Here is a 27308-nt window from a genome sequence, read left to right as displayed (position 1 = left end):
ACTGAGCGCCGCGCTGCCGGAAGGGCCGGGCGGGGCGCGGCCGTACCGATGCCGCCCTCTACCGGCCCGGCGGCCCCGCTGCCCGCCGACACCTTCGTCCCCATCCCGTAGCGGGGCCGTGGCGAGCGGCGGGCGATTCCCATGCGGCGCCGTGGCAGTGAAGCCCGCGACTCAGAGCGCCGCCGCTCTCGGGCCGCACAAACGAAGCCGAGCCGGAGAGCCCCGGCCGCAGCCCCTCTCACCTCCGCCTCCCGCCCCCGCGGCCGGTGCCATCCCCTTCGCCCTCCGGCAGCGCCCGGCCGGACTTTGCTCGCCGCCCCGGCGCCCGGCTCCCCTCGCTCCTGGCGGCGCGGGGCTGTCCGCCGTTTTCCGCTCGAGGACGCGGCTTTCCCGCCCGCGCTGAGGCACCCCGCGGCACCGGGGCGGACGGGCACCATGGCGGGCCGGCTGTGCGGTTCCTCGGCCGGGCTGTGGGTGAGTGAGGGCCCGCCGGCGGCCCGGGGCGCCGCTGGCTCGAGCTGAAGCACGGCCCCGGTTCGGCGCTGCCGCGCGGATCCGTTTCACTCAAAACGACAACGGCGGTCCGACTCAACCGCCCAGCCTTCTTTGCCAGAATTGCTGCCGGCCGAGCTTTCCCCACGGGCTGCTCAAGCTTTGGCATCGGACTGATTGCCCCCGGTCAGAGAAGTTATTATCGGATTGTAAAGACAGCTGGGGAAATGCAGTTGTGATGCAGTTCATGCTCCAGGACACTTCTTATCTCTGTTGCACCGGGTTTCTCTACTGACCATTCCCAAATGCTAATAGTTTTTTTGATTCCAAAATTGTTATTTCTCATTCTGCATTCCACTTAAATTTCCTCTTTTTCTTTGTCCTCCTTAGTTCTGATAGATGATTCATTTTCTCTAGCACTTTTCAAACCCTTTTTTCCTCTTTCCATTTCCATTCCCTGCAGAATGCTGCTGCATTGTCTCCGGCAGCTCTGTTGCCAAATGCTCTTCACATTTGAAACTCCACATTAAGTTTCTTTAACATCATCTTAGTTGAACTAGGAGCAATTTGCATTGGCTGGTGAAATTCTGCATACATTAGCATTACTGTTTAATTTCTGTGTTGGTTCTGTGACAGGACTGGAACCAGACGTGGTACACCAACAGCCCAAGATTTACCTGGTGCTTCGAGATCACAATCCTTGCTTGGATCCCCTGTGCCTATCTGTGGATCTGTTTTCCCTTCTACTACTTGTATCTTCGACACAAAAACAAAGGCTATATCAGGATGTCCCACATCTTCAAAATCAAAGTGGTAAAAGTGGAGGATGGGATTTGATCCTAACACTACTGCAATTTTGATGCATAGTTTAATTTTTATAAATCATTAACTCTTTTCTGATGATCCATCTCTGTGTTTGTATTGACATTTATTCACTCAGGTAAAAGTCACATCAGTACAAATCAAGTAAATCTTCAGGAATAACTATTGCAAGATTTTTTCCCCTGTAGCTCCATAAAGTTTCCTGCTACTTTCCATAATGCTGTCTGTCTCAAACCTGCTCTTCAGTCTTACAGCCCAGCCTTCTTGGAGCAATCAGTTCAGTAGGCTGGCCCAGTATCTTTTTACTTCATTCCAATATGTTTTTGCTGTCTCCGCCCCAGGTCCTTGGATTCCTCTTGGTAATACTGTGTTTTTCTAATGTCTTCTTTGTACTATGGGAAATAAGCCAAGGAATCCCTCGGACTCCAGCATTCTTCATTAGCCCTGCAGTGTTGGGGATCACAATGGTAATTCTTCTTTTGTCCTGTGTGTGGCCCAGCTTAGCCTTCTGGGGGTACTTCTGGTATTTCCCCTGTTTTTGAGTGTCTGAGTACAAAGATAGCTGGTGGGGAATATAAGACTGGAGCTTTGCTCTTTGAGTTTCTGCTGTCTGAAGCAGCAGGGGATGAATTGAGGCAGCTACATTACATAGCTCTGTGAGTTGCGTATACCTCCCAAGAGCCAAAGCAGCAATATTTACAAGGAGGTTTTATAAGAGGGCAAGATCCCGTTTCCCACAACCACAGTACATCAGTTAGTATGGTTGGCTCTTAATGAATGAAATGGGATTTCTTTTTGACTAAGTGCCTATCCTCCCCTTCTGTTACGGCTCCTTCATAGCCTAGAGCCTTCCAGCCTGTTGGCTCAGTTATGGTTTTATTACTTGCTCTTTCACTAGTGACATTCTGCAGTGCAAACTGCTCATAATACATTCAGTTTTAGTCTTACAATACTTCAGCTCTAAGCACCTTGAAATGTTTGGACAAGAAACTGATTTTGCTTTATTGTGTCCATTAACTTGATAGTAATGTTTGGCATTTCACTACCAGCTATTTACCTGGAGGTATTTCTGTTTCCTCACAGATCCTTGCCATGTTCCTTACCCAAGCAGAAAGAATGATGGGCATCCAGTCTTCAGGCATCATGTTGATTTATTGGCTGCTCACATTCTTGTCTGCACTTGTGATGTTTAGTTCCAAAATCCAACATGGCCTGGAAAGAGTAAGTGAAATCATGCTTCTTTAACCTGAAAGGGTATGAAGGCTCTGAACAATATGGTTCTTTTTGCCTCATTGATAGTGAGGAGAACTGAATTCTTTTCTTAATGTCTGTGCTAAGAAAAACGATTAATGAGTCTGATCTCTACTCATGTTATCCCTTTCAATACAGACAGAGCATGGTTTTCTGAGTGTTCATCAGATTTCACATATAAAAAAAAGCAAATGAATGTAAACACTGTTACTAAGTGTAGCCTTATGCTCAGGCTCCAGACCTCTTGCACAATTAACAATTCACCAATTCTTGCTATGAAAAAAATATTCAGACTTTTACCCTGTTGGGTTTTTTTTGTTTTGGTTTGTTTTGGTTTTGTTTTTGTCTTTCTTGGTCACAAAATTAATTAATGAGCCTTTTATGGAGCCCCATACACCCTTATAAACCCCAGCAGCTGCTTCATTCTGTCAGTGACTTATCCCACTATGTGAGCACAATCTACGCGTCAAAGCTCTGCAAGTTCTCTGAACAATTATGCAGTGTAGACATTTGACTCAAGTATGCTGTGAAGTGTCACGATAAAGCATTACTGTAAATGATAAATGAGTCCATTATTCAGAAGCTTCTGGTGTTCCAGTTCTAGGAGTTACTTATTTCAATAGTTACACAACTGTAATTTAAATAAATGTAAGTACAAAAAATAAACCCACGCTTCAAACAAAAACTCAGAGCCTATGGCTAGTAGAGTATGAAGAAGCCATCTTTCCCCACTGATTTCATTCTCAGCAGTATTCTGTTTCTTAGGGGTTCTTGGAAGACTTTTACCACCATGTTTCCACTTACCTTTATGCTAGCCTGGTGCTTGGTGAACTTGTGTTATTCTGCTTAGTGGATCACCCTCCCTTCTTCACTAAAGCTGTCAACAGTTCTGTAAGTATAATGTAGCTTTTCATAATGCTTTGCTTCATTGCTCAAGTAAGTTTAAACTTCTGGGGATACACAGGAACATGATTAACTGAGAGGTGCAAAATACATCATTCTGTATAAAGGCCAATGGTATTAAAAGGTAACCAGCAGAACTGGGGATAACAACTCCATCTCTCTCTGTGTGTTTTGAAAAACTAGTGACCTATCCACACTCTTGCTTGTTTTCACTGAAATCAGCATATAGAGCTTATTTTGCTTCTGCCTGGTCTTCAGTAAACCAGTACATTCCTCTACCTGTGGTACATGCATGGCAGAACTACGTGCTTCAGAAAGTGAATATCTTTGGATATGAAGGATGGTATTCTGAGACGTTATTTGAAGTCTAATTCTCCAAAGTCCTGTTGATCCCTCACAACACATTTACACTGTCAGAGGCAAGGAGTGGGGGGTGGGTAGCCTTTTGTTTGTTTTTCTTGGAAAAGTGCAGGAGGGATATCATATGACACATTCCTTTTTCTGCATATAAATATCATCCATGTTTTTCCTCCCATCAGAATCAATGTCCAGAAGCCAGCAGCTCTTTTCTGTCCAAAATCACATACTGGTGGTTCTCTGGGTAAGAAAACACAGAACAGACATGGTTTTGCTGTAATATCAGGAAGAAAAAAAAAAAAAAAAAAAAGGGAAAAAAAAAACAGCATAAGAGAGGGTGTAGATAAGAAGCAGTTGAAGCATCTCTGCTCTGCTCCCAGGTTAACTTATGTAGTGAGGTTTTGAGGTTTTAAATTCCTTCTCTGGGGACTTGAGGTATTCTCTCAAGATCAAATTATAAAACGTAGCTTATTTTTCTCAAGATAGTTTAAAACACAAATTTATGATTCCAGACAATTCCTCACTTCTAGCTACCTGTCCAGGGCCTTTTCAATCTTCAAATAGACATCAGCAATCTCAAGAGATCGCTGTACACCAGCCACAGCCCTGCCTGCCAGACCTTCTTGTAACAAGTGCTGGGCAAAGAGAAAATACTGGAAGATGATTTTGCCCAAGCCTTCTGCTTAGCAGTCAGAAGTAAAATAAATACATACCTTGGACCTATGTCAGTTATGCTAATGCCTCCGCTCTTTCACTTAGCCACAAATTAAGTTAAAATGAACTTTGTCCCCCTCTGCCCGAGACCCAGCTGTCAGTACCAACTAAACTTCGAATTAGGGCTTACTTGCAAATAATAATAATGCTGACAGAAGATAGCAAAACAGCTGTTCCTAAATATTCATGTGTATTCAGGGAAAGGATATTCCTAAGTAGTATTCACAGAATTCAGTGTGGAGCACTGAATTAAGGCCCATCTGTTTTGAAAATACTACATGTGCAACGAATACGTTTGTGCTTACTTATTGACTGTCTGTGTTTTCCAGGCTTGTCTGGAAAGGTTGTCGGCAGTTTTTGGGAGTGGATGACCTGTGGTCAGTGAGGAAACAGGACTCCTCTGAAGAAATTGTTGCCTGGGCTGAGAGGGAGTGGAAGAAGTATAACAACAGAACGAAGCAGTGAGTACTTAATCTAGAGTGTGTCATGAACTTCTCTCTCCTTTAGATGCTATAAACAAATATGCCTGCAGGGACTGGTATGCCATCTCTGAACAGACTTGAAGCTCCTCCATTCCCTACAGAGGGATAGACCACAAAATCATAGAATCGTTTTAGTTGAAAGGGACCTTTAAAAGTTGTTTAGTCCAACTCCCCTGAAACAAAAAGGGACATCTCCAGTTAGATCAGGTTGCTCAGAGCCCAGTCCAGCCTGAACTGGAGATGTTCATCTCCAGGTACGAAACATCCACCACAGTAGCCAGACAGCTTCAGTACATATTCAGGTTCTCAGTGTGAGCTTTGCTGGTGCTTCCAACACAGATGGAAGCATCCTGTCCATCTAGACAAAGGATGATTTGAAAGATTTCATCCTACTGAATTATCTGGCTATTAAACAAGAAGAAAAATGTAGTTACTCAGACTTTATGTTGACTGGCTGTTAGAAAAATGTGGGAGTCTTCTGTATTCAGTGGGTAAACAGTGAGAGTATTTTTGTGCAAAACCTAAGTGATGAAATATGCTGAACAACAACTCTTAATTCCTAGAAGCTTGGTTCTGATGAGAGGGATCATTTTTTGACCTGCATTTATACTGGACAAGGCACAAGATCCAGCCTGAGATATTTCATGATTTTTTGAAAACACAAGATGCAATTCTTTTCAGTTGCAGTTAGCTTTTCCACTGTTTCTTTAGAAAAATGGAGTCTGCTACTTTTAAAAAGAGTCAGAAGATTGATACTGCAGAAGCTGAAGAGACAGAGGTTCTACTGCAGTCAGAGCACAGTCAGAGTGGGCCATTGCTGCAAGCATTTTGGAGCATGTTTGGAACCTATTTCCTACTCAGCACCCTCTGCTTAGTTATATGTGATGTCTTCTTGTTCTCCATTCCAAAGATACTGAGGTATGTGCCTATTTAGAATTCATTTCCCAAAGGAAACACCACATGTATAATAAGATGCTGCATGCATGAGCTCACCCAGAGAAATATATGTCAGCACTCACAGAAGTAGATAAACAGACTCTTAGCTCTTGCAATCTCCAATTGCTGTTGAAAGGAGCAGGATTACCATTTATTCCAAGCCCACAGTCAATTCAGTGTCACTTTCTACAGCTGTGTACATTTCTTTACTGCTATGTGAAAAGGACCAGTTGCCCTAAACTTTGTGACAACTTTGCTAGAACCGGAGTAAGCATTATTTGGTGATTCTATGTATTGCATACATTGCACAGGCTGTCAGCAATCGGCAGTAGACTCACAGCTCTGTGTTCTTTTACTAATCATAAGGCATACAGCTGAGCATCCTACACATCTTAAGTAGCATCTTTAGTTAGTTGATCGTTACGCTTTGTGGATTATGTTGGTACAACACAAACCTGCATTGCAATATGTTTTCAAAGGCAAAAACACTTCTCAGTCATTAGAAGAAGCTGTGGAAATTTCAATGACTTCCTTAGATTCTCACTCCTTATTTGCATATTTCTGACAAATTCACAGAATTCAGGAGCCATCTTTCACATTGAAAAATCACATCTCAGAAGATGCTGAGATAGATCAGAGATTACTTCAAAACCAAGAGTGTCAAATGTCAAAAACAAGATATTGCAGACACAGGAAACCTAGCAGTTTTCCCATCTCTTCTACTATTTTACTGACAAAGGTCAGCTAGAGAATACAGAAAAATTGCTGGTGTTATTTCATTTCTGACATTGCATCAGTTCTACATAGATTAACCAATATTGTGCTCCTGTCTTGCAGCCTTTTCCTTGAGTTCATTGAAAATCAAGAGGCCCCTAGCTGGCATGGTTATTTCTATGCCTTCATTCTGGTTCTTTTAGCTTGCCTCCAGACTCTATTTGAACAACGATATATGTACATGTGTCTCGTTCTGGGTCTGAGATTGAAAACTGCAGTAACAGGGCTTGTATACAGGAAGGTAAGTCTGTAAGCTTCCTTTTCAACTTCATTTTTTTCCTAGCCTAACATTAGTTATTGTGATGTTGTTACATTGTTCTCAACAATATGCTATTAGAGATCTACCTCTAGCATGTAATTCTGTACTATATTCATCTCTGAATAGTGTGTGAGGTATTTTACTGTTTGTTTTTTAGATCTTACCTCTGAAGGGAAAGACAAGAAAAGGAAAGATAGTTGAGAAAGGGAGTAAATTTTTCATTCTCAAGTGAAGTCACATATTTCAGGCATCAGCACATTTTCAGTACCTACAATTTGACCTTTTTTTTTTTTCTTCTCTATAAGGAAAAGAAAGTTCTTTGATTTTTGGATCAAAGCTGTTGTGTTGATTTATACTTTCTTCTCTACCCTGTTCAGATCCTAATCATGTCAAGTGCATCAAGGAAAGCGGTAACAGTAGGTGAAATTGTTAATTTGGTATCTGTTGATGTCCAAAAGCTAATGGATCTCATTATCTATTTTAATGGAACCTGGCTTGCTCCTATTCGGATTATCATCTGCTTTGTCTTCCTGTGGCAGGTAAAATATGATGACAGCACATAGCAATCAATTTCCATTCTAGGTATCAAAGGAAAAAGGACTTTTCAGAATTCGTTTTAGAGTTTGCTGGTCTGAACAACCTGAAATTGCCATGTTTTTTTATCTGTGTAGCATGGAAAATTCACTTCTATTGTCAGAAGTTATTTTTATTGGTATGGAGTCTTTTCCTGATCCTTGACTGTCTTCTTACCCGTATATTCAGTATTCAGTCTCTTTTAGAGAAAAAAATGTGACTACAATTGTTCTGAGCTGATTGATGAACTTCTACCTGCAATTTTCCTTTGCCTGCTCTCGTTCCAGTCAAAATGTAGTGGCCCAATGCAGGCTCTAGGTGCAGTCACAGCTCTTCTGCATAGTAACAGAACATAAAGAAAAATGGTCTATGGTAACAACTTGATATATTTCATCCTGAAGGTTTGTTACCATAAGATCAGTGAAAGAAACAGAAGCAAAGATATTCAAAAAGAGAATTGGATATGCTGAATTGCTGAATATCAAGGAGTTTTGCAAGGAGAGAGCAAAACCCAAATGAGAATAAGTGATGCTAATATGAAAGATCCCTTTTTCCCCTAATGCAATGTATGGTATTTTCTCAGCAGGATAAGGTTGTATTTCTTTGCCTGTTTTTGGCAGCACGCAAACTGGAAGTATGAGCACAGTAGAGACAATTTCTAAGAGCTTTCCAGAGGCCTTTGAGACCTTCCTCCTCTAGGTAGGATGGACTAGTGCCAGGTGCCTGCAGTGTGCCGTGACCCTGGAAAGTAAATTGGTAGCCATGGTATAAACAGTTTAAAGTCCATCAGCCTTTTCTGTTGATGTTGCCAAACTGAATGTACTTGCATGTACTGAGTTACATGAGAGTTTTCAGTGGCAACATGCAGATTGCTTTAAGTTTTTCTAACTTATAAAAATTAACACTTTGTTTGCTAGTGTTTATAAACCATTTGTGTAGGGAATACATTTGTCTGCTAGTATATCAGCACTCACATTTCTAGCAAATGCAAGCTGTCTGCAGAGATGTGACTAAACCACAAGAAGGTGGAAGTTAAGAACTCAAGAGCTGTCCAAGAGGATGTGGCACTGTACTTGATGGCTGCCATTTCATCTCACTAACTGATGTAAATTCAGGCAAACTGAGTTATTTATGTTGCAAGAATAGTTTGTTTTCTAAACAAAGCCTGTTTTTGTTTGGTATCACTTCCATATGCCAGCCACAAGATGTCCTCCTTGATAAATCCAAGAGCAGGTGGGAAGCAAATGACTTGAACCACCAAGCGTGCTTCTGGATCTCTCTCAACACTAATCCAGTTCCTAAAAGGAAAGCAAATAAATTCAGCAGAGTACGATGACAGGAGTTACCCTGCTTGGAGAATTAGCAACCCACAGTGTTTATGCAGCTCAACTCCCAAGAAAGGCAAAGAGTGACCTAGAGAAAAACCTTAGACTAGGTTTCAAAGAAGGAATGGAGCAAGAGGGAGCAGACTGTCATGTATAGTAAAACCAGAAGTTCCTCCACTTTCCTTTTTTCTCCTGGCAGCTCCTTGGGCCATCGGCCTTGGCTTCAATTGCTGTATTCCTTTTTCTTTTGCCTCTGAATTTTATGATCACCAAGAAGAGGAGTCATTTCCAGGTACATTTTGCTTCATAAAAATGAAGTTTTTTACTAACATGAATTATGCTAGGATTCAACTTTAAAATCTAAGTTAAAGGCTGCCATGCTTTCCTGGGGAAGGATTACATGTAACCCAACGCTACAGAAAAAATTGAAGGCTGATGATTACAATAGGCAGGTTGTTAAGCTTTATATTGGTATGTATCACCATCATCTGGCTTTAAGTGATGGGTTAATATATATTATTCACGATGACTATGACTCTCTGAAGTAACCTAGGAGAATTCAAAGCCTACAAAGTTAATTGAGGTTTACAGTAAGCTCACCTGCCTTTTACTTCTTTTACTTTGTGTTTGCTGAACTTTTCTGGTTTTGTATTTACTGCCAGTAAAACAATGCTCTAAAGAAGAAAAGCAAGATGTCCCCCAGCCTCAAAGATTTACAAGCAAAAGAGTATACACAGTTCAAACACAGTTCAACTGCAGGGAAATTTATCCAGAGCTCGGAGGCAGGATTAAGGTGTTTTTTTCAGAATAATTACTCAGTTATGTATTCAACCTATTAAATGACAAACTCAAACATTTATTACAGGAGGCCCAGATGAAGCATAAAGATGAGAGGGCCAAACTTACCAATGCCATTCTTAGTGACATTAAAGTAATCAAGCTCTACGGTTGGGAAAAAACCTTCATGGAGAAAGTGCATGCTATCCGGAAGCAAGAACTTCAGGCTCTAAAAAGATCTCAGATTCTCTTTTCAGCATCTTTAGCTTCTTTCCATTCATCAACTTTCCTGGTGAGTGGTTCATCTTCCTACACAAAACACGCACTGTTACTTCCACTTCTCTTTGTGGTACTGTCTGGACAGATTTTTCCTGTTGGACAGTTAAAGATAATAAATGCATGGAGTAGCTGGTGGTCTCACAGGAGGAGCTGAGCCCCAGTGAATCAGCCACACAGACTTTTACTGTCCTAACAGTTCTGTTAATGCTTCACCTTGTCTCATGATGTGCTCCAAGCAGATGAATCCTGCTTTGTAAAAACCATCTGGAGACCTCCAGCTACATAGAGTTCATAACACAGTCAGTAACCCCACAAGCCACTTTTGCTTGTACATATATGACTGGCAGGTCAGCCATATATGCTTTTAATGGAAGATGGCCACATTTTTATCTTGCTGCGATTGCAGCACCAAACCTTCCTTAAAGCAGAACAAACATCAAATGATCAGACTTGTTTTATCACCAACATGCAAGACCACACCTGTGACATTTGCAGAACAGCAGTATAATGTATGTGGATGATAACCTAGATTTAACTAAATTAATTCCAGAGTATTTAGAAAGGGATCTGCCAACTATGAATCATTCTCTTTTCCTTGCCTGAAGCAAATGGTTTGGTTTTGCTTTGCTTTTTTCCAGATTGCATTTGTCATGTTTGCTGTCTATACCCTGGTGGATAACACACACATCCTGGATGCTCAGAAGGCCTTTGTATCTTTAACACTGATCAACATTCTCAACACTGCGCACTCGTTCCTGCCATTCTCCATAAATGCTGCTGTCCAGGTTAATTGCAGGCTATGTTTCTTTTTCTTTGACCACAAGTGCTTTTTTACATATCACTATTAAAAGGTAAAGATAGGAATGTCTTAATGGGTTTGAGACTCAGGTCAGCTATTTAATTGCTATTTTGAAACAGTGAAGTGCAAGGACTTGCAGCTAAAAGTATTTTTTAAGTACTGTTTTTCAGAAAGGCTCCATATGACAAAATAGTCCCCAGGAGTAGTTCTTAAATCTTTCAGGGTCTTATAAGCATCGTGTTGTGCAAGGCAGGGTTCTAATGTTTTTTCCATTGGGCAGTATCTGTGCTTCACTTTTCCTAGAAGCATTAATTGTTAGTTTTATATCACAAGCAACAGTAGACGTGAGATGGGCTTCTAGTTCCGCTTTTAATCACAAGAGATCAGAGCAGTGGGGGAAAAGTCTCCATGGCAGATCAGGGAAACCTTGTTAGGCCAAGCCAGAGATAAAAGCAAGTCATTTTTCAGTGAGAAATTGGGAAATTGCACTTCTCTTTTGCACCACAAGAAGGCTGTTATGACTCTTCATACATAGGAGCAATTGCTAAAAGAATTGCAAGATGTATTTGGAGAAAAAAGCACTAATATTCAAACGTGAACAGAAGAAAAAAACACATGGAAGAACAAACCTTTTTGATGAGCTAAGTGAAAGTAAAGGCAATTAACTTAGGGAAGAGTTGCATTTGTCCATCTAAGCCTACAGCATCTGCAACACAGCACCTAGTCAACAGTCTTCAGTGGGTTTTCAGGTTAAGTCTTTTAGTTGTAGTTCCCTTTCTATTCTAAATCTTAGTGTTTGTGTGCTTCTTCATTTCAGGCCAAAGTTTCTTTAAAACGCTTAGCAGCTTTTCTAAATCTGGAAGAACTGAATCCTGAAAGCTCAAACAGAAACACTTCTGACTGTGGTGAGCTTTTGTGTTAGTATTGTTGTCTTACAAGAGGAACAGTTCATTGTTCAGCTTCTACTTTGATGTCTGCCATAGTCAAGAGAGAAAATTATTTGCCCCTCACCATCATTTTGTTTCTGAGGCCTAGTAATTTCTAACAATGAAATTTAGTCTGGTAATCAGCCCCTTCTTTTGATACTTAAGGTTGGTTTTTATGTAAGTACATACTGAAACATAGGTATGTTTTCTGTAGTTACTTTTGAATTTACAAATGTTCTATTTCTCCTCATATTTTAGTACAGGCAAGTATCATTGTAAGAAATGGAAGTTTCTGCTGGAGCAAAGACACTTCTCCTTGTCTTAGAAGGTACAGTCTTAAGCTTAATCTGCTCAGTTCCGTAGGTCAGAGTGAGAGCTGAACGAATGAATTGTTCAGAGCCCAAAGAGAAAGTAGTGTAGAATACATAGAGTTTTCTGAGTCTCCTTCATATTTCACATTGAATCCCGAAAATTAAGTCAGATAAAATGGATTCTTTTTTCTATTCCTGTTTTAATAGGAGTACAGAATAAGGTCTCGGTATCTAGATATTGCCTTAATACATAGAGACTGTACTTACACAATTATTCATTGAAATGTGGAATTAGATTAATTTAAGTAAAAGAAGTGGAATTGGTGGCATACAATTGCTACATGCTTATTTCAAAAGGCGCTGCAGTTTCAGAGAAGAAATACTATCCAGTATTTTGGGCTAGTTTGTATCCAGAGTGGGATTCTGTGTCTTCAATCTTGGTTTGAAATCTAAACGCAGATATGGACAAAGACTTTCTGGCTGAACATGCCTCTGAAGGGATGAATCCTGTGCTACTGAAAAATGTTAGCGTAACAAAAAGAGTAACCTTGTGAAATTATATGAAATTAGAAGCATGCATTTTTTTTACTGTTGCATCACAACAGCAATAATTTTGCTTGTTTTCTTTTAGAAAATGTGTTTAAAAGGTGGTCAGAGTGATTGAGGGAGGGGGTCTCTTCTCTCTATAGGATAGATCTTACCGTACCACAAGGCTCCTTGCTTGCTGTAGTTGGCCAAGTGGGTGCTGGAAAGTCCTCCTTGCTGTCAGCGTTACTCGGTGACCTGGAAAAGATGGATGGTTGTGTGACTATGAAGGTAAATTTTGCCTTGAGCATTTGCTTTTAATTAGGCTATATTCAAGAACAGTGAGGCATAAACTAAGGCATCATGTACTTGATGAAAATTCACTGCTGAATATGAACAAAAACTATAGCATAGCAGCCTATATCTAATCATTGATTAGATAGAGGTGCTTAAGACCTAATGAGCCTGACTCTTAGGACTAGGAACAGGACTTTGGAGACCCAGTTCCATTTCCCACGCTGACAGTGAGCTACAGTGGCACTGTGGTTAGTCACGTCACTTGCACCTGTTTCTTCCTCTGTAAAAGAGCAGGGTGAAGACCCTTTTCTTTTGCAAAGCACTCCGAAGCCTCTCAGTGGTGATGATCATTGCATATTTCCATAAAGCTAACTGGGAAGTTGTTTCTTCAAAGACAGATTCACACAGTGTCAAGTTGTACTTACGAAAAAGAGATTGATAACATTCTATTTCTGTTTTTGTAGGGCACAGCAGCTTATGTCCCCCAGCAAGCTTGGATACAGAATGCTTCAGTGGAAGATAATATTCTCTTTGGGAAGGAGATGGATGAAACGTGGTTTAATAGAGTGGTTGATGCTTGTGCATTGCAACCTGATTTGGAGAGCTTCCCTGCAGGGCAGAAGAGCGAAATAGGCGAGAAGGTACTGGGCCAGTTTCATGGAAAAGTTACCAAAACATGAGTAAAATCAACTTTGGATATCCTGCTTAAACACCAAGAAAGGAATTAAATTTGCAAGGGCAAGTACTCAGGAATTTCTGAAAAGTTGGGCTATAATTTAAAGGGGTCTCAAGCCCACCTCTTAATAGTTAAGCTAACTAGAAATATGAAAGATGCATCAGACGTAGTAAACAAATCCAGGTAATTTATGGGTCCTCTTTTGCAGGAGAGTGGAGTTTCTCAAGAGAAGAGGCCTCTGCCTCAGTATCTGAGGAGCCCAATTGGTGGGAGGGAGGGAGAGGAAAGAAAGAGACCGTCATTTAATAATAAGTGTTAAAGGAGTCACGAGTTGACAATTATGCCATAGCACAGTAATAAACAGTATCAATGCATTTTTACAGGGAATAAATATATCTGGAGGACAGAAACAAAGAATAAGCCTCGCTCGTGCTGTGTACAAAAGGTCTTCCATTTACCTACTAGATGACCCCCTCTCTGCCGTTGATGCCCACGTTGGACAGCATATTTTTGAACATGTTCTTGGACCGAATGGTCTACTGAAGGACAAGGTTTGTTATAAATTCTGAACTGTAAAAGACATAAAAATGTATCCAATCATAAAGACCTCACAAACGTTTCCAGTCATGTGAGTTACTTTATCAAAGGTTCCTGTTTTGTTTTTTTTTACTTACGTTAGCAGCAAAACTAGTTAGTGGCATGGGTAACCAATATGCTGCATAGATTGCAGAGAAGTCTTGCAATAAATTTTAGCTAGGAGGAGGAAAACTGAAAGGTTAGGTTCTTCTGAAAGGCTGCCTTTATCTTCACTCAAACCGCATGCCTAATTCCAGCCTTACTTCTATAGCAAAGCTGTTGTTCTAAGGTCTTCTATCAGTATTAGATTTTTCCTGCTTTGGGATTTATTTCTAGTATAGTTTGGAAAAAGCATCTATTCACTTTATCATAATACCTCATCCAATCATTTTTGATGGCAGCACCTTTATAGTTCTCATCGCCCAACTGTTCATTACTTAAATTTCAGTCTTAAGATCCATCTTAAACCTCCTCTCTTCTTTGCACTTGGTTGCATTGATATACCTTGGTATTTCTCTGCTGTCAGACAACGCAGATGATAAATGTAGATACATAAGAAGGGATGACAGATTACGGGGCACCTCTATTTTTTTTTTTCATCTTATAAATTGACACTCTAGTTTTATTCAGTCTGAAAAAGTTTTCAGACACAAATTCCTTTCTGGAATGCTGACATCAGTGACAATGAACATGACAGACTCTCCCATTACCATCATACTCCTTAGGAGCTTCAGCCTGAGTAGAATCATCAACATTAGACTGGTCAGTGAACCCTTCAAAAGGTCCTCCTACATGGTGCTGATCATCAGTTCCGATCTTTGCTTTTTTATGCCATGCATGACACAGAGCAATTTGGTTCACCTCTCCACTCATAATTTCCACTTAGTTGGTTTTTTTTTCCCCCATGATTTTCTCGTTAGTTTTCCACTTACAAAGCCATGCTGCAAAGGTAAACTTTGACAAAGAGACACTCAGAAGTAACAGGAACAAAAACCAAGAATATTCTCACATTAGTGAAAGTTACAGCTCTGAGGATGTCTTCTTAGAAGACAGTTAATTGCAACAACTCATGCAAATAGGGGAACACCAGAACAATTGTAACTGTTCCCTCTTTTATTCAGACTCGTGTTCTTGTGACTCACATGATCAGTGTTTTGCACCAAGTGGACAACATTGTTGTGTTGGTGGATGGAATGATCGCAGAAATTGGTTCCTACCAAGAACTTTCACAGAAAAATGGGGCTTTTGCAGAGTTTCTTCAGTCACACAATACTGCAGAAGAGAAGGCATGCTCTGGTTTTCCAGGTAATGCAAGTTAATTGGAATTGTTTTTCCCAGACATACCATTCTTGTTTCTTTAATGTTATACTTAATGAACTGGGGGTCTGCTGCTAGAAAGACCGAAAAGAGAACAGAACTGGAAAAGCCAATCTTAAGTTTTGTTCTGTGAAGGACACTCTGAGCAGGAATTCCATCACAGTAAGCTGTCGCTTTTAGTGGGAAAAATGCCAGTCAAATGAGCTGAGTCATCACCTCAAAACTGGTTTTTGAATTTCTTTCTTAGCAAACAACAATCACGCACTTAACATAATTACCCACTTTACATGCAATTTTTCAAGCCTCACTTTGATATTTCTATCCTTATGAACAATTATCTGTAATCTTTTCTCTCTTTTACCAGTTTCTCAAGGACTGTAACAGGATAAAGTAGTATTAAAAAGCACTTAAATAGTGCATTTATTTTTATAGCTACAGGAGACATGGGAGACACCATCACCTCTAGAAACAATCTGTCAGAGGACAAGCTCTTTAGGTAAGCTTAAAGCTGTCTCAGCTACCAAAGAACTTGCTCTGAAAGTCCATACAAACACACAAGAGTTTCTTAATAAGTATGAAAATAGTTTGGAATTGGTCTTCACTAATAACAGCAAACTGGCAAAACTAAAGAACAACTAAGGAACAGCTTTTGAATATGGATGTTTACAAACATTTTTTCCATATTTCACTTGAAGCCAGAATCTGTCCTGGAGCTCAGTACTAGGCATGGAGATCATCTGCTTGCTCTTCCCAGTAGGGCTGTAAGGTCTGACTTGTTTCACACCAGCTACAGCCAGTGAACACTCAAGCTTCTGCTTGTTAATAGCTACATTTAGCAGAGCTCAACACTTGTAATACATATGGACAATTTCTGGGGTCACTCTGGAGGACCCCAAAAACAACTTTAAAAAAAGAGTGACTATAGAGGAGATGAGTAAGGATGAGTAAGCTTCTCCAACTTTCACATTCCATTTGACTCTGGGAAAAGTGCACTGCCACTGTAAGAAATATTGAAAATGCACTCTAGGGAAGAAGGAAGGGCAGTTCAACTTTATTCTCTACAAATAAACACACACGGTGCTAAGATTTCCTGGATATAAATACCTTCTAAAAGGCTCACTGCCTTAGCTAAAAATTGAAAGGATTTTTGTTTTCTTTATAAAGTGACAATTCAGTCAAATCTCCGGCTATGGGAAGGAAGACCAGTCCTGTAAGTCAAGAGTGTACTACTGCTGAAGTCACTGAAGGAAGATTAACCAGGGGAGAGAAAACTCAGCAAGGCAGAGTAAGTACAGCACTTTTTCGCTTTATCACTGACCCACTCATGGTAGGTGGGTCAGCTCTCTTACAAAGTTCAGCTCCAGGAATGTCAGCTGAGCTGTATAAATCTGCCCTATAATTGAGACAAAGTCATTTCAGCATTATTTTATATAGCACCTTCTGTGCAAACTGTATCTCCCTACTTACCCCTATCTAAGCACCTTTTTAAAAATAAAAGTAGTAACACATTATGGGAATGAGAGAAGAAAAAGTAATTTATGATCCCTGAGAATTTGAGATCCTGATTATGATCCTGATTTGAAAATTGACCTGAAGGGAGAATATAACAGAGGCAGTCAGGGTGAATTGGTGTAAAGGACAGATTACAAGGGACTTGTGACCTTGTGTCTGCCTGCAGACTCTTGAGGCTGGTGAGAAGGGGTGTTCTCATCTTGCTTGTGAGGAACATTTCAAAAGGCCAAGGCAAGGAAGGTACTATATAAGCAAAGAAGCAGATGTGGGATTCCAGCTAGGAGGAGTCAGTCATGGATAGGATGTCTACTCAGGACACACTGTAGTTGTAAAATGTGGAGAGAAAAAGAATCACTGAAACTACACACTGCTACTGTTAGAGATGAAGAAGATGTCAGACATCTGAAAAAGGGGCTGCACTGAGCACAGTATTAGGCAGATTGGGATCTCCTCAGCTCTGCCACTCAGCAGTTAGTCCTGTGGGCAGTCAGTAGGGTACATACCATGGTTCAAAACATATAACTGAGTAGATATGCCCTAATAAATCATTCCTTGCTTCAGAGCTGTTTTTCCTCTCTAACAACCTTAAGCCTTCCAACTTCTTTTTTCTTTTTCCTCTCCTTATTGGTTCACTCTAGGTTAATGCTTCAGTTTATGCAGCCTACTTGAAGGCAATAGGCTTACCACTGTGTGCCTACATCATTTTGTTGTTCACATGTCAGCAAAGTGTATCATTTTTTCGTGGTTATTGGCTCAGCGTGTGGACAGAAGACCCTGTACACAATGGTACACAGCAATACACAGAACTAAGAGTTGGAGTCTTTGGTGCACTAGGAGTCATTCAAGGTTTGTTTAATTTCTTACCCAGTTGTTTTCATCTCCATTTCCCATATTCAAGATGTTTTCCTCACAGTACAAACAAGTGCATACGCACGAGCTTTTCATCTCCTGGGTTCTTGGCACCAGTCCTAAAAGTTTGGCATGGGACCTACAACTATAGGCTCTGATACACAAAAAGAATATTTCAAGGGATCTAAACAATATTTCCAGTGTTACTGCCTGAAATCCCACCTCATAGTATGCTAGAAGTGTTCTGTGTCTTTTAGCAGACCACGATAAAGTGTCTTCACTTCCTGATGGAAATGTACGACCTGGACCCTAAGCAAAAAAAACAAAAAGACAAAAATCAGCTATGAAGAACTACATTTTTCCATCAAATACCCTTGTATCCAACATCAGATCCTGAGGTTTGGCTTAATTATACCAGAGAGCCAGTTCCTTTCACTAATATAGCATTCACACTAAATGAAAGTCATGATGTCCCAGAAGGGATCTCTAAGGTAACTTTGTTCAGATCCAGTAATAATAATTATTTTTTAAATTACAGCTGTTGTCAGATTTGTGTCCACAGCAGCCATCTTTCTAGGCGGCGTCTTAGCTTCACACAAGCTGTTTCTGCAGTTGCTGAGGAATGTTGCTAGATCCCCAACAGTCTTCTTTGAGGAGACACCCATTGGAAACTTGCTGAACCGCTTCTCCAAAGAGATGGATGCCATTGATTCTATCATCCCTGACAAGCTGAAGTCCTTACTGGGATTCTTGTTCAACTTGCTTGAGATCTACCTTGTGATTATAGTGGCTACACCAAAGGCAGCAATAGCCATAGTGCCCTTGACTGCTTTTTATGCTGTATTCCAGGTAGGAGCTCAAAGTATACATAAACAAGAGAACAGCATAGCCACATCTCTGTGGAGCGCCTGCTCCCACTTCTTAGGGGTAGAGACATGCAGAAACTAGTTTCATAATCTCCAATTGCATCTGAACAAGAGTAACATCAACTCTTCCCACATCACCTCAACTTTCCAAAGCACGATGTCTCTGGAATGAAGAGACTTCTAAGTTTCTATTGTCCAAATCAAATCTGCCCTGGGGCTACATTTCTCATCTCCATTAGTGTACATGAAATGATATTAAGACCAAAGACATTTTTCCTTTCCTTCAGCATTCCTGTGCTGCTTTTAATTCAGCCATATATACCAAGCAGTTCCTGTATTGAGCTCAAATGCTCTGCCAAGTAAGAGTAAATAAAAGGAAGGGATGTAAAAGTGCAAGTATGCCTCCATTCTCAGTCAGGCAAAGGGCTGGTCTACAGTAGAAAGCAAGAATAAGTTTAGAGGCTCTGTGAGTTACAGCACCTTTGCTTTCCTGCATTACCCAACTGTGGGGTTATTCTTAATGACAACAGGACATAACACAGGCAGAAACACCACCTCACCTTTTAAGGGCATCTCCTGCCTGCCCATTAGGTTTTATAACAGTAGGATAGTACGTACTGTTGTACTTGCTGAGCCCTTTCCAAATTTTCTATAGAGCATCTCAACAAAGATGTTAACCATCTAGTCACTTCTCTTTCCATTTCCCTTTGTACCAGCATTTCTATGTCATCACCTCCTGCCAGCTGAGACGCATGGAGGCTGCCAGCAGATCACCAATCTACTCCCATATTTCAGAAACCTTCCAGGGGAGTAGCGTGATCCGTGCTTACAAGGACCAGGAGAGGTTTATTTTGAAAAGCAACTGCCTAGTGGATGAGAATCTGAGAATATGCTTCCCTGGAGCTGTTGCTGACAGGTATAAATCTTCAGACTAGAAGAAATTACAGTTTACCACCATGGCCCTTGTGAGTGGAGAGGGCTGCTCTTGGGGCAGGGGTGGAGGTACACAGAAGATGAGACATTGATGCAACGATCTGAAGTTAGGACAGTCTCTTATATTTATCACTCATAATACACCCCTCTCTGGCAATGTGCTCCCTCTCTGTTGTATGAGTGGGCACACATGCTCACACATGGCTAGAGGTACCATCCAACGTCCTAAATGCAAGAAGCAACAGTAATAACTGGCCTATCTGGGTGCATACATGACAGCGCATAGGACATTTAGTATATGCAGAATCCATCAACCACCTGTCATGAGCAGCTGAGAAGTAGCAGATTAAGAAAGGTTAGATCAATTAATAGAATAAATTGTGCTAGCTGTTCATCCAGCTGCCCTTGGACAAAATCCTAACAGAGACCACATGCCAACCAGTTTGCAGAGACTGGAGTCACTCACGAGCTACAAGGCAGATGATAACAGCAACCAGGGCATGGCAAGGTCTTTGTTGTACACTGCAAAATAATTGTGGAGCTGCTGTGGATACAAACAAGATACTGTGGGGTAAAAAGTAGCAGGGAACCCAACAACAACTCTGTAATCTTCTCTTGCAGGTGGCTTGCAACGAACCTGGAGTTCCTAGGCAATGGCATTGTATTGTCTGCAGCACTATTTGCAGCAATTGGCAGAACACATCTTAGTCCAGGAACTGCAGGCTTCTCCATTTCATATGCTCTTCAGGTACTAGTAATACCATGCTTACATGGCACCAAAATCAAATTTTATTTTCTGCTACCATTACACTCTCTAAAAAGTCAGTAGTTCTTTCTGTAGTTTTCTAAATGCCTTCTCTTCTCAAACCCTGCTGTCACTGCTGACCCAGGCCAACCAGAGCACACAGCCCTTTCAATATAAGGGACCATAAAACATATGCAGTAGCTGTCTTTTTCCTCCTACATCTGACCTCACACTTAAGTCACAGAATGCTCCAAGCACCTGAAGTATGTTCTTTACTGTGTCTGATTTGCTTGTAGACTAGCTACAGAACAACCTATGGAATAGTCACACTATCTTTTAGCACCCAAACAGTAGCATTTCAGAGGGAGCTGATGAGGCTCTTTAACAAAGCCTTCTAACCACAAAGACTTGTCAAAGTTTATTTTTTAGCCTTTGATGGGATAATTTCTCACATAATTAGCTGTCTTTGTAAATACTAAACAACATAACAGGTACCTGCGAGCACACATCAAAGTTCTTTTATCTGCCTTAGTGTTTCTGCTCCTTTCTGCTAGATAACTGGTGTTCTGAACTGGATGGTGCGCTCTTGGACAGAAATTGAAAACAACATTGTTTCTGTGGAGAGAGTGAGTGAATACTCCAGGACTCCTAAAGAGGTAGCCAGCCAGTTGTTATCTTGTGCTAGTCAGGTCAACATTGCTGCCAATCAAATTAGCAATTTTACTGTTCCCCATTTTTGCTCTTCTAAAGATGTCACATTCCCTTTAAAACACTGCAGCCTTTTTAATCCAACTGACGTGGCTCGTTTTATAACCTCAGATCACTGTACTTCCTTACAACACTTAAGCACTAGATTTGTCATTAAAATAGCTTCAGCTGTTAACAGTCCTGGAATGAATGAGCCATGTTTTCTGCCCATATTTGGAGTATGTATTTACTGTTCAAGTTCAGATGCAATTCTGATAACTGATGGCTACTAGATAGCCTTTTAGCCACTAAGAATCTCCAATGCAATCATTTTTGTTCTATAATCATTATTTCTCCATATGCTGACCTGATATCAGACAAAATGAGACTTCTTTCACAGCCTTGTGTATAGAGACACAAACCTTTTCATTGAAACACTTAAATATCAGAACTCTGATATGCAAATAAATGTTTATCCCTATTTTCAGTTAAGGTAACTGGGATCTCTGCACAAATGTAAATGTAAAAGGCCACATTTGCAATATGAAAGTTAGAGACCTTTTTCTCTTCTGGAAACAGTAAATTGATCAGGAAGAATACAGCATACACATCTTCATAAGATTCCCATTTCAATAAGGCTAATTCACTTTGTTATTTGAATCAGCTTTATACACTGCTCAAGTTTTTCATCTGTCTAGGCACCCTGGACTCTGAACGACAAACTTCAAGGTCAGGTTTGGCTTACTGAAGGAAGAATTGAATTTACAAACTACAGTTTACGATACAGGCCAAATTTGGAGTTAGCTCTGAAGCACATCAACCTAACCATCAATGGAAAAGAGAAGGTAAGTAAGAGCTTCCAGAAGAGCTGAAGTGTGAACAATGCTTTGCAGTGATTAGATCTGGACAGATGCAGTCCCTGCTCTGCATCAGTAACTTATAAGCATGAGAACTGGTGAGGTATGAGCCTTTCTTGTCAATCACACTGTACACCCCTTCTAGTAAAAAGTAGTGTTTCTGGGATTGTTCCATGCACTATACATTTTTCAGGTGAAATTTCATTTCACAGAAGATTAGCAGAGTTACAGCAAAGAAACTTCACTTTCAAAGAAATTTCTGTATCAAGGCCCTGTTCTACATGGTAAGCCTTCTAGTTGATAGTTTCCATTAGAGGCCTTTGAGATTGGCTTTCATACGAAACAATCACAAATCTGAAATGATTTAAGAATATCTTAACAGCCCTACAAAACTGATCTGTGCAAGATCATCCATTTCAAAAGCCATACACCAGCCAAGAACAACTAGCTACAGACAGGTCTTTCCAACTGTGAAAAATGACAAACATTAAAGATTTATACTGCCCTTCACAGATTGGCATAACTGGAAGAACAGGAGCTGGAAAGTCTACTCTTGCTGCAGGATTGCTGCGATTAGTGGAAGCTGCAGAAGGAGCAATTCTAATTGATGGACAAGACATTGCTCAACTAGGTCTCCACGACCTTAGAATGAAGATAACTGTCATCCCCCAGGTATTAAACTAATTTACAGAATTTTTCAGCAGAGCTATAAATCTTAAGAAGAAGGGGCTTAGAAAGAGTCTGTGAGAAGGAAAACCTTCTGAAATTTCTGTTGGAAAGAACCTGTAGACCATTCTAGTCTCCCATTTCATATAAAATCAGCCAGATTTATACTAAGCACAGAAAACCAAAGTGCCCCTTAATATAATTCATTTCAGGAGTTATCTATCTCTGTGTTCAGGATCCAGTTTTGTTTTCTGGCACTCTAAGAATGAATCTTGACCCATTAAACCAATACACTGATGCAGACATCTGGACAGCTTTGGAACTGACTCAGCTCAAGAACTTTGTTGCAGATTTGCCAGAGCAGTTGGAATATGAGTGCACTGACCAAGGGGAAAACCTAAGGTACCTTATCTTCAGAAAGACAGTGGTAGGGCTGTACCAGCCTGTGGGCTAGGAGGACATGCAACTAGCAGGACAAGGAGTCTAATTTATAATCTGTAAATAAATAAGGGGGAGGATGGGGTGGGGCAATACCCATACAGCAAATTATTGCATGATTGGCATATCTGATAGCATTAAATAACTGAGAGTGGAGAACCTCTGAGACTGAATCACTGTACCATGTGTTTGTGCAGTGCTTCATGTGCTGAAATACTTGCAGGTCTTCTGAGTGCTATAGTAATACACAACTTTCATTTTCTTAGCTTTGTGTTTCATACTGTTATCTGCAGTGCCACCAGCTTCAATCACCCTCTCATTATTGATTTCAAATTAATCATGTCCTCTGATCCCAGGAAAAAATGACTGCTGCTTTTAATTTACCATTTCTCTTCTTACTTGCAGCACTGGTCAGAAGCAGCTGGTTTGCCTGGCCAGAGCACTTCTTCAGAAAGCCAAAGTCCTCATTCTAGATGAGGCCACAGCAGCAGTAGATATAGAAACTGATCTTCAGATTCAGTCTGCCCTGAGAACTCAATTCAAAGAGAGCACAGTGTTAACAATAGCTCACCGGATAAACACCATCATGGACTGTGACAGGTAATATTTTCAGCTGCTTTCCTAAGGAGGAAGGAAAACTCAGGCAGCTTGTATGAACTAGACAAAACCCTAGAGAACAATTCCATTTCTGTCCTTTCCTTGCTTAATCCTCAAAGCTTTGCTGTAGATCTTAGGAGCTATCTTACATCAACTAGGCAACAGTAGGTTAACTGAAGATTGTTTATGCCTATACGATGCATTTCAAGCCCTATCATACCCTTTTTTTCACACAGCACTACAGTTTATTTCAGAAATAAGTACATATAGCTCAGTTTCTTGCAGTTGCTGGTATCCTCCCAAACTTATACTTCTGTTTTATTGTTCACAGGATTTTAGTCTTGGAAGATGGTCAGATAGCTGAATTTGATACTCCGAAACAATTAATAGCTCAGAAGGGACTATTCTACAAGCTAATGGAAGAATCCGGTCTTGCTTGACTGAGTCATGGAGTACACCATAATGCCACCACTATCACAAGTAATTGATCTGCTAATTGAGTTATCATCTTGGTTTTATTCTAAAATGCCTGACATTCCACTACATCTTGTTCAAGCTATAACTACAGTGGTAGATGAAAAGGGAAGACCTGAGATACACGTTATTTCCTTAGGAAACTGAGCCATTCTGTTTTTATTATGATTCCAAATACCAAAGCCTCACTCTTAACTTGAAAATAAGTGTCAGAATCTTCATCTTAAACACCTTACTGCTTTTATGGTATGAAAACTAACCAAAGGACCACAGCATTTCCCATTTATGCTATAAATTGAGCCCGAATACACTGACATACTTAAGGATTATACAAGTTATTTTTAAACGCCAAGATTTCATGGACAGCAAGATTTTAACTGATAGCAAGCAAACAATGTTTACAGTTTATCCGAAGCTCCAGGCAGAACAAATTGAGCCTTTTGCCAAAGTCTTAAGAACTGTTCACCTAAGCACTATTCTTATACAAATGTGGTGGACTCCCAAGCAGCAACTGGATGGAGTCATCCAAAGTGCAAAAACTCAGGGGAAGAGGGAGGGAAGAGAAAGTAGGAGGCCACTAAGCATGACAGCAGACAGCTGCCTCTGTGCTGCCTGTTGTCACAGCCAGTGATCAGATCCATTCCATCTCCCTCATCTGCTCTGGATGGGATCTGACTGAATCATGCTGTGTGGAAGGCTGACAACTTGCCTGAAAGAAAGCCAACTTAGACAAAGAAAATATTAACTGAGCTGTTAGAGGGCAGCAGAACATCATTCATCGTATTTGAAGCCCCAGTCACAGCACACTGCATCCAAACTCGGACACCAGTATTTCCAAATTGAATTTGGTCATAATGAATTTGTGTGGCAGTGTCCTTCTCCGATCCCTGCAGTGTGATAGCCTGGCAGATGGGCAAAGGTTCACGTTTTACCTGGTTCATTCCTGGTTTTCTCCTTGAGTGCAAACTTACCTCCTGTGTGTACCACCCTGGCACCACATCTCTCAGGTATTACTTTAACAAACCAAAATGGCTGCCTGAAGCAAAGTCTTCTTGGGCTTCCCACAGCGCCAAGGAGCTGCTGTCAGAGCTGCCCCCAAGTCTTTCTTCAGGACTGCAACAGGACAACATGGTGAGCAAATCACACTGTGAAATACTGCTGTTTACTATGACCTTCATTAAAGCATTTCATTTGCTAGAAAGCTGCAATAAAGATAGAAGCAGGTATTAAAATGGCTCAGATCACAAATAAGGATGGAGAGTGGGAGAAATCAAATGCCTGCTGCCTTACTGGTATTAAAATACTAGCAAAAAAAAAAAAAAAAAAAAGTTGTTTGTTTCTTTTTTCCTACTTTCTCCAAACCAGTATTTGTGGTTAAATAGAGTATCACAAGAGCAGAGCCAAAATGACTCAAACATCAGATAAGTCATGAGAACCCTTGAGGTTTATCAGTGGATTCAAGGAGTCAAGGAGAAGCTGAAGCGCTGGTGTTGCTGGGCAGTTCTGAAGGAGACATATTTTAACATACTATAATCTGATGTGGTAATGGTAGAAACATTTTTTAAACGCTTGCTTTCCAATCCTAAGTTGGTAATGAAGAAAGAAGGCAACAGAAGGAGAAAATAATCAAAATATACTTTGATAATCTTTGAGCAGGTGCTGTTTAGCTATCAGCAGCAAGCAAAAATACCATCAGCTTTCACACATAAAGCTGTGCTGAAACGGCACAGAAAATGAATTTTCAAACTACACGTAACCAAAAAAAAAAAAACCAACAATCTGTGTTTCAAATGAGTAAGAATTCCCAGTTTTATGTCCAAGTGGTATTGTAAGTGACAAATGAGGAATTCAAGTCTCACAGAAAAGGCTTTTTTTTTTTTTTCTTTCCCCTTTAAAGAGAACAAGCTCTTCTAGATGTGAAGTATATTCCTGGTAGAAGTGATCCATAGAGCAGAGCATGGAATGAAACGGAAAAGCAAACAGCCTTTCTCTATAGAAGAGCAAGGATGTTAAGTCTGGCTACTTATTTTTGGGTCTACTAGGTACTTGGCAGATTTTACACAAAACACAACAAATTGCCAGTAACGTAGCCAAATAACATTTCTGGTTTTTCCACTGATCTGAATGAAATGAATTTTATTGCTTTTACAGAAAGAAAAACAAAGTTGGGACTGGGGGGGAGGGGGCAGGGAGGAAGTTCCCCTGTCTATAGAATCACAAGATGACCAACTATGGCAAATGATTCCCTCTTCACCTGGAAGAGGCCTGGAGGATGAGGACAGGATGAACTCGGTCCATTCCCCAGCAATGCACTGCAGGGAATTCCTGTTCTACAGCAGCTGGCTGAGGGTGCCCACCTCGCATATTTCACAAGAACTGTTCATTGTGATACACGCTCTCAGTGCAGTTAGCAACTCCTCCCCCCCAAGTTTTCACAGCACAAAGGAAAATATAAAAATATGTGCATCAACATCAAGGCCATCAAGGCAAAGTAAGTAGATGAAACAGACATTTGCTACACGACTGTGCTCAGCTGCTGGAATTCATCACTACATCCATGAATTTCATAGTGACCTTTTTTCTTTTATTTTTTCCCTTTCTCTGTACTTTCTCTGTAGTGTACATTGCCCTGAGCTGTCACTGCTGGATGGCATCAAATTCTTTTGTACTGGATCATAGAAAGGCTTCGGTCAGTGGCATGGATGTCACAAGCTGCCATGCTAGATGTCACTTACCCAGGTCTTGAAACTGTCCAGGAACTAGAAGAGCATTAGGTGTAAACACAAGCACAACAATGAAAACAGATTAACTAAGGAAAACACACTGTATCTTACCTTGCAACAATTTCTATCATTTTCTGCAATTGCTCCCAACAGCAATGCCTGCAGAGATCACTACATGGACCTCTCCTTCCTACCCAAAAGCAGATCTCTCTCAGCTGTACTGCTACCTTAAGGCACCCTGAAGACTACACGGTACTGCTCATGCACACACGTTCTGTGGAAAGAAAACTGTATTTGTTATCTTTGCATGCAGTAAAGATTAATTTAGATGGATCCCCATCGTGCATAATGCAACGTTGTTCAAGTTGCATTCAGATATTAATAATTTTTATGAGGACTGACATGGAATCAGGATCATAAATCAACAGAACAATAGCACAAAGCACCGACAGGTGTTCTGACCAAGCAAAAAATAACTGTGCTCCATAGCTGGGATAGAACAATTTGTGCTTCCAAGCGTATAAATATATAAAACTGGGAAAACAGTGACACTTATTAGTAACCACTTAACTGAAAAAGAACAAGACACA

The 27308-nt window shown here is 40.6% G+C and overlaps 1 protein-coding gene and 2 long non-coding RNA genes across 10 annotated transcripts; 2 read left to right on the top strand and 1 right to left on the bottom strand.

Moving 5' to 3' along the window:
- Positions 1-4: 4 nt before the first annotated feature.
- ABCC6 (ATP binding cassette subfamily C member 6) lies at positions 5-25323 on the top strand. Of its 8 annotated transcripts, XM_085237130.1 has the most exons (32): positions 5-474; positions 1129-1305; positions 1656-1781; positions 2398-2535; positions 3331-3456; positions 4008-4069; positions 4869-5000; positions 5733-5939; positions 6795-6972; positions 7368-7529; positions 9088-9180; positions 9754-9957; positions 10583-10729; positions 11561-11660; positions 11928-11997; positions 12670-12796; positions 13267-13443; positions 13862-14029; positions 15176-15359; positions 15804-15867; positions 16536-16656; positions 17522-17729; positions 18271-18581; positions 19315-19514; positions 20153-20279; positions 20831-20932; positions 21662-21808; positions 22334-22492; positions 22722-22888; positions 23330-23524; positions 23853-24001; positions 25063-25323. In XM_085237130.1, the coding sequence occupies exons 1-31, from the start codon at positions 142-144 to the stop codon at positions 23959-23961; spliced, it is 4821 nt and encodes a 1606-aa protein (XP_085093256.1). In that variant the 5' UTR covers positions 5-141; the 3' UTR covers positions 23962-24001; positions 25063-25323. The 8 variants fall into 8 exon arrangements, 7 of the variants coding, with proteins under 7 accessions (XP_085093256.1, XP_085093257.1, XP_085093255.1 ...); XM_085237131.1 differs by having other exon boundaries at positions 11561-11648; positions 23853-25323; XM_085237129.1 differs by having other exon boundaries at positions 23853-25323.
- LOC146543244 (uncharacterized) lies at positions 1406-4845 on the bottom strand. Its single transcript, XR_014886718.1, has 2 exons — positions 3370-4845; positions 1406-2526 (listed from the first exon to the last, which is right to left on the bottom strand). It is a non-coding gene; the product is annotated as an uncharacterized LOC146543244 (long non-coding RNA).
- Positions 25324-26129: 806 nt separating the features above from the next.
- LOC146543243 (uncharacterized) lies at positions 26130-27051 on the top strand. Its single transcript, XR_014886719.1, has 2 exons — positions 26130-26486; positions 26614-27051. It is a non-coding gene; the product is annotated as an uncharacterized LOC146543243 (long non-coding RNA).
- The last annotated feature ends 257 nt before the right edge of the window (positions 27052-27308 follow it).

The sequence above is a fragment of the Meleagris gallopavo genome, chromosome 16, assembly GCF_905368555.1.
Source record: "Meleagris gallopavo chromosome 16, MGAL_WU_HG_1.1, whole genome shotgun sequence".
NCBI classification, from domain to species: Eukaryota; Metazoa; Chordata; class Aves; order Galliformes; family Phasianidae; genus Meleagris; species Meleagris gallopavo.
Note: the sequence above shows the minus strand (reverse complement) of the source record. Positions and strands in the feature narration are given on the sequence as shown.

What these genes read in the sequence shown, in the direction of transcription:
- ABCC6 (XM_085237130.1), top strand. Translation starts at nt 142, where the DNA reads ATGCGGCGCCGTGGCAGTGAAGCCCGCGACTCAGAGCGCCGCCGCTCT. An exon ending in AGAAAACTCAGCAAGGCAGA is followed by an intron (nt 16,657 to 17,521) that starts GTAAGTACAGCA and finishes GGTTCACTCTAG; the next exon opens with GTTAATGCTTCAGTTTATGC. An exon ending in GACCAAGGGGAAAACCTAAG is followed by an intron (nt 22,889 to 23,329) that starts GTACCTTATCTT and finishes TCTTACTTGCAG; the next exon opens with CACTGGTCAGAAGCAGCTGG.